Raw genomic sequence first — 7,608 nt, forward strand, 5'->3', positions numbered from 1 at the left:
AATTGAAAAAGGTCTACAATAAATTGAAAACATTGATGAAAAAATTGAAGAAGACACTAAAAAATGCAAGACCTTCCATGTTCAAGGATTAATGCTGTTAATATGTCTATACTACCCAAAACAATTTACATTTTCAATATAATCCCTATCAAAACACCAATGATATTCTTTTAAGAATAGAAAAATAATCCCAAAATTAGTATGGAAGCACAGAAGACACTAAATAGGGGAAGCAATCTAAGGAAAATAACAAAGCTGGAAACATCACAATACCTGATTGCAATACATGCTAAAGAGCCATAGTAACCAAAACAACATAGTACTACTGGGTGTAAAAATAGACACACCGATCAACAAAACAATGCAGTGATCCACAAAATAAACTCATTCATCTACAGCCATCTTATTATCAACAAAGGCACCCAAAGCATACATTGGGCAATCTCTTTTCAATGGTGCCAGGAAAACTGGATGTCCACATGTAGAAGATTGAATCTTGACTGCTATCTCTCACCCTGTACAAAAATCAACTCAAAATGGAGCTAAGACCAAATATAAGACTTGAAACAATGAAACTAGTGGGTGAAGATATAACGGGAACACTTAAATGCATCATTATATGTAATACATATAACCTCAAAAACACAAGAAACAAGAGTGAAAATACACAACAGGGATTATATCACACTAAGAAGCTTCTGCTTAACAAAGGAAAGAAAACAGTGAAGTGACAGTCTACAGAATGAGGAAAATACTTGCAAATATATATCTCACAAGTGGTTGCTATTCAAAATTAAGAAGGAACTCAAAAAACAACAGTGACAGCAACAACAACAAAAAGGAAAACCACATACTATTAAAAGTTGGAAAATTGTTGCCAAATTATTGCTGTGGGCAGCAACAATCCTGTGGGAATTTATCGGAGGTGGACTGGGAATGAACTACTTCTATTATCTTTATCTGGGCTACTTCCTTGCTTGCTTGCTTGTTCATTAGTTTATAGAGGAAGAGAGGCTTTGCTTAGAGGAAGAGAGATTTGCTAAATTTTAGAGGTGCTATGCTTTCAGAGAGGTTACGCTTATCAAAGGTCTACTGCTTCTTGGAAGTGCGGGGTGTGGCATGCGGCATGCGGCCTGCGGCCTGCAACCTGCAACCTGCAATCTAGAGGTGTGGCTTTAGTCCTCCGTCCTGCGATCTTCATTCTGCGATCTGCAATCTGTGACCCGCGACCTAAAGGTGCGTTCTTAGTCCTGCATTCTTCAATCCCCTCCCAGGTGAAGAGAATGTCTTATATACCCTAAGGCAGCCAATCAGTTTAGGATTAAGTAGCAGGGTTGGAGCATGTGCCATGGTACCAATTAAGAATGAGGAACATCTGTTGACCACTAGTGCAGAGGAGAGCAGCACCATTCAAAATAGCTGAGATAAGGGTTCATGGTAGGTTCCCAACAGTGTATGAATGGATAAAAATAAGGTTATGCATATATTTTCACCTATAATGTATGGGTATGTATATGTGTGTGTATGTGAATGCATATATATGAATATAAATATACATATATATGTATATGTATATATTTCACCCACAAAGACGAATGGAGTCTTCTCATTTTCATCAAAACTGGAGGAAACTGTGTTCAGTGAAATATGCCAGACACAGAAAGATGAATATCATATTTTATCTCTCATATGTGGAAAGTAAAAATCAGTTAATCTGAATGTATAGTAGTTACTAGTAGAAGTTGAGAAGGGTAGAGAAGCATCGAGAAATAAATGATGAAGTGAACAAATGTTTATTTCCTTCATTTGATCAGTGCATACTGCATGCATAGGTTCACATGTTTTATTCAACCTCATTAATATGTAAAATTAATACATGTTAATGGAACAAATTTAAAAAAAAAGAAAGGAATGTTGACCATAATATGAATGAACCTAGAGGACATTGTGCTAAGTAAAATAAGCCAGACACAGAAAGACAAATATTGCATTGATTCACTTATATATGGAATTGAAAAATATCTATCTCACAAAAGCAAAGGGTAGAATGCTGATTACCAGTAATAGGAGGGTTTAAGAAAATGTGTGATATCAATCAAAGAACACAAACTTACAATTATAAGATGAGTAATTCTGGACATCTAATATGCAGTATGCTGACTATGGTTAATATGAATGTATTTTATACTTGAAATTTGCTAAGAGAGGCAGGTCTCTACATCTATATCATGACAGCATTACTTTACTATACATTATATTGATTTATTACTGGGTAAAGTTAAAATACAAAGTTTCCAAATTTTTAATATAGTTTACTCATTCTTACATTCCTTTCTTTGTTATTAAAAAGTTTATTTAACAAAAAGTTTAATATGAAAATGTACATGACCTGATCTTTATGTCATAGTTAAACAGACCCTCTGGAAAGGGGACAAGGATTTTTGTGCTGAATAGCCATTATTTATACTTGTTCCAAGGCTTCTAACATGATGATACTATTTCCTCATATTACCACCATTCCAATATTGTTCTGTTGCACACTAGTTGCCATCTCCACACATTCATCTATCAGAAGATTCATGAAAGAGTCAAATGCCTGCAAGATTCCTTGGAAATGTCTGCCACCATTTAATTTCAATGATAACTTCTTGTTCATACATTTTTCCAGCTCGGGAGGGTGACCTTTGCTCATTCTGTCTACTCTGCAGGCTCGGAGATGCTTTGAATGGAATTGGCGGCCTCCTTCATGCTACCATCATTCTTACATTTCTGTATCCAAATTAGCACATATTCATTTATCCTTCCTTTAGTGGAAAAGAGACAGAACTTACTAGCAACAGCATGTGACTGACAGACTATATAATGTGTTGCATCATAACTAAAATCTGAATCTGTGAGAAAATGTTTTATATACAATCTCTATCTATCTTGTAAGACAGTGAAAAACTTGAGAACTATGTCTTTAAATCATAACTGAAGAACACATGTATGGTGTGGCCTTGGCAAAGAAAACTGAGCAATTTTGGAGGCACAGCACTGGCTCCAATTTACAGCATCCTTTTCTATATTATCATTAAAGACAACTCCCACATTTTGATAGAAAACTCAGGTACATCATCACATCATTAGTGAAGTCATAAATATCCATTCTACAGTAACCCCTCATCCAAAATATTTGAGAAATATGAAGAAAAAAAATCAGGGGCAGTAGTGTAAGTGAATAAATTATGACACTTTAAATGCATATGTGTATTTGCTTGATTCACAAAAATAAATTCAATTAATATTTGAAAGGGAAGGTAATAAAATAATTAATATTATGTTTACATTTCTATCATGAAACATAGTAATTGTCAAGTTACAAATGAATGTAATTTTTACATACATCTGGAGTAGACTGGGCCAGGGGGTCTGCTTGGAAATTCATTACATGCCTGAAATTCAACATAACCCAATTGAAAATGGGCAATAGTGCAAAATAGATATTTGTCAAAAGAATATATACCAATATCCAACAGTTATCTGAAACTGCTTATTATCTCTAGCCATCAGGGAAATGCAAATCAAAACCACAGAGCTATCACCTTCCTCTAGTAAAATTAGTTATTATCAAAATGACTAAAGATGAGAAGTGATGGTGAGGATGTAGAGAAAAGGGAACCCTGAACACTATTGGCAGGAAAGTAAATTCGTGCAGCCATTATGGAAAACGATATGGAAGCTCCTGAAAAAAATTAAAAATAGAAATTCCATATAATCCAGCAATTCCAGTACTGTGCACATATTTAAAGGAAATTAAATCAGTATGTCAAAAAACATCTGCACTCACATGATTACAACACTATTCTCAGTAGCCAATAAATGGAAACAAAACAAGTATCCATCTACTGATGAATGAATAAAGAAAATATAGTACACATATATAACACAATACTATTCAGCCATGAGAAGAATGAAATTTGTGATGACTTGGATAGAACTGGATATTGTTTTGTTAAATAAAAAAAGCCAGGCATAAAAAGAGAAGTTCAATATGTTACAGATCCTATCTTTGTTCTGTCACTAACCTGTCCCCTGTCTAAAGTCATCAACAAGCATTCTCAGCATATCAAAGCTGCCTACTCTTTTGTGGTAAAGTATGGGTGAAAGCATCCCTCAGCTCCAAATATCATCTTTTATTGGCAGAATAGACTGAAAGTTCCCTGAAGGTAGAAACATTTTCTTTTTTTTTAACAGATGGTTTAGCAGACAGCAATCTCTGTTTATTATAATCCTTGGAGAGAACAGAGACACCATTCACAATAACCTGAAAGAATCATGAGGGAGATAAGTGCATCTGTTTCATTTATGATGTAGTACCTATTAGATATTTGCTTTTTAAAATGTGTGACAATCAGAAGAGAAGATGATTATAATCAACACTCCTCTGCACTTGGAATTGTTCCTCCTTAATATGACCATAGATTTATAACAATGACAATTCATGATGGGTTCTTTCTTGCCTTACACTGATATTTTCACAGAAAGCTTCACCATTTTCACACCAATAGGTCCTCTCAATTTTGACCATACATGTCTGAATTCCTCAGTCTCAAGCTGTTGTGACTTTATATACCTTTATAATTTTTAAATTATACAAAAATACTATAGTTAGAGAAATCAGTTGCTCATTTCTATGCCAGTTTAGGTACAGCATAAGAACATTACAATAATTTTTCATTTGTGTCCTCCTGGGCCTTAAATAATTGTTTTCAGTCATTTAATTATGCTGTTTTTAAACATATTTAAGTTTATTGGTTTACAGTTCACTTAGCAAAATACTTATATTTATACAATTTACTACATTTTAGAAATGTTCAGGCATTTCTCTACAGATGTATCTCTGTACCAATATTTTTCTCCTTTCAACAACTTCAATGACATGAATTTTAGAGAATTTTATAGTGTTCTGAAGATCTGTTCATTTCTTAAATATTTTTATTATTCACCTTAGATATTTCTATTGATTTATGTTATACTTAGTCCTTATTATCTCTATTCTCATGGCGAGCCTGCCCAACTAATATTTTTATTTCAGGCACTGAATATTTCAGTTTTAAAATTTCCTGTAGATTCATTTGCATATTTTGCTTTATTTTCTAAGAATATTTATCTTAACATTAGTTTCATGATTATTTTAGCTGCTTTAAGCTTTTGGTAATTGTAACATGCTGGTGTTCACATCTGGTCATTTTTTAATTTTCCCATTAAGAATTGGCCATATTCTCTTGCTTATTGTGGTTTGTTTTTATTTATTTTTCTTTATCAAGGTTGTTATTAATTTTATGTTGGAAGACTGAATTCTATGAAAATCCTCCACAGAAATGTGTTAGTTTTATTTTTAGTAAGCAATTGACAGAGTTGAGTTTACAATACAAGTTCTATACTTTTTTTTCTGCAGATGATGTAATGATTGTGATATAATATGGCCTTCCATGAGCCACAGGTGTGGTTAATCTGGGACGTGGACAATGGTTAATACTGTCCATTCAATGTTAAAGCCTTTACTATACTTCTTCGGGTGTGTTCCACACCTTTGCAGCTGGAAGGCTAGCTGGGATTTGTGTCAGTTGATGCACACAATACAAGAATGCACTTCTTCGATTGTCTCATTTATGAGATTTTCTGCATGCTCCCCAAATTCCATGGGCTCATTAATTGTTCCTTCAGAGTTTCAGCCACCTGCACAAGTTTGCATTTCAGTGTGAATCAGCCTGCTGTTAAGGAGAAGCAGTAAGAGAATAGAAAAAAATTATGAATATACCCTCAACATGTTTTATAGAATAGAGTCCCCATTTCCTTGCTCCTTTATGGAAAGACATGAGGTTTCTCATGGGACTTTAGATACCTCTGAATTGCAACAGTGCAATTAAGTCACTGGGATTGGCTTCAGGATGAATAAGAGAAAAAAAAGTTAAAAATAGAACTTTCCACCAATTTATCACCTACACTTTAGCTTAAAGGGTTGCTTTTTTTGTATTACGCTTGAAGAAGAAATATCAAAATGAACCAAATATTATTTATAAAGCACCAATAAAAATTTTTAAACAAGTCCCCAAAAGAAGAAACTCCTTTGATATTTTGGCTACTTTCACCCACAGCATAATTACCCAGTATGTCTTGTCTGCTAATTAAATCATATATTTAAGGAGAAAAATACAGTAAACTTACCACTGGTCTTGCTTCAGATTTTGGCTTCCCTCTCCAATCTCTGTTATTCTTAACATTTTTAAGTTCTCATATTCTTTCTATATTTCTTCACATAGTTTTTACTTATAATCAGAGTTACATCTAACTTAGATTATATATAGCAGGTGTATTTCACTTCGGCCAGATCTAGAAGCCCTCTCTCTTTCAAAATAGAAGTAATCACATAACATTTGTTCAAAAGCTAATGTGCATTAAATTTAGGTGCATCTGTCCCAGTTTTTCTTGCTTGGGGACATTAATATCTTCAATAAAATCTCAAAGTTTGTAGGTAAAGTAACTAGGATTTGGCCATTTTTTTTTTTTTTTTTTTGTATACCAGGGATTGAACCCATGGATGCTTTACCACTGAGCTACCTCCCCAGAACTTTTTATTTTATTTTATTTTTTATTTTGAGACAGTGTTTCACTTAAGTTGCTGAGGCTGTCCTCAAACTTGCAATCTTCCTGCCTCAGCCTCCTGAGTCCCTTGGATTACAAGCCTGCATGTACCACTGCATTGGCTTGAACAGCTACTAGCCTTTAGAGTCCAAACACCTTTCCCATTTGCTCTTAGGAAAAAAAATCATATCTTATAATTATCATCAGAAGAAAATACATCAAATTTGGTTTCTTCAGTTTTAAAGATCCACAGGTTTTTAAAATACATAATCAAGTGAGCAAAATGTAGGCTTTATGAATTACAACTGACTATTAGTAACACTAATACTCAGTTGTGGGTAAACTCCATCAATTTCAACATATTCTAGTCCATAAAATGCTACAAATTTCGGAGTTTCTCTCTTAATATTTTAGCCAACTATCTGTTCTCACCTAAAGTTACAGTTCTGAGGAAATCTGCTTAGTTTTTGTACTTTCCATAAAATGAAGTTTTACATCTCCAGTCCATCCTGCCTACACCCCATCCTTCTACTGACCTAAATTCAGTCCACAGGGAAATGTAAGACTCCTTTATATTTCTTTCCAACTTTTGGAGTACATTTTCTTGGCAGAAAACTGCAATTTTTGTTTATATGGAAAATCATTTTGCCAAATGAATATTTCTGACCTATTCTATAAAAAGAGGATTCTATTTTGCTTTTATTTTTGGATAGCTAATTTCTGCAGGTCAAAATTGAGAAGCAGAATCTGGAAGTGTCTTATAATTTAAATTTTATAGATACAGCATTAAAATCTTAGTAAACTGAGATTTTCTTAAAACCAAAGTCTAACAGATATATAGAAATTCACAAAAAATGTTATCGTAGAGTTGAGTGATTTACCACATAAATGAACACCCATGTAACCACCACTTGTTAAGAAGTAGTCATTTGACTTTTAATGTTTCTTTTGAGATTGCTTTAGAGTTTCAAGTCTTTTTGT

At 33.6% G+C, this 7,608-nt stretch overlaps 1 protein-coding gene across 1 annotated transcript; it reads right to left on the minus strand.

The window, feature by feature from the left end:
• Window positions 1-2,426: 2,426 nt before the first annotated feature.
• On the minus strand, window positions 2,427-2,692 carry LOC306652014 (small nuclear ribonucleoprotein G-like; the record flags this gene model as incomplete). The annotated part of the gene is made up of 1 exon (XM_079125081.1): window positions 2,427-2,692. The coding sequence occupies one exon, from the start codon at window positions 2,690-2,692 to the stop codon at window positions 2,504-2,506; it is 189 nt and encodes a 62-aa protein (XP_078981207.1). The 3' UTR covers window positions 2,427-2,503.
• Between the last annotated feature and the right edge of the window lie 4,916 nt (window positions 2,693-7,608).

Source organism: Sciurus vulgaris, assembly GCF_902686455.1.
Source record: "Sciurus vulgaris genome assembly, chromosome: X".
NCBI classification, from domain to species: domain Eukaryota; kingdom Metazoa; phylum Chordata; class Mammalia; order Rodentia; family Sciuridae; genus Sciurus; species Sciurus vulgaris.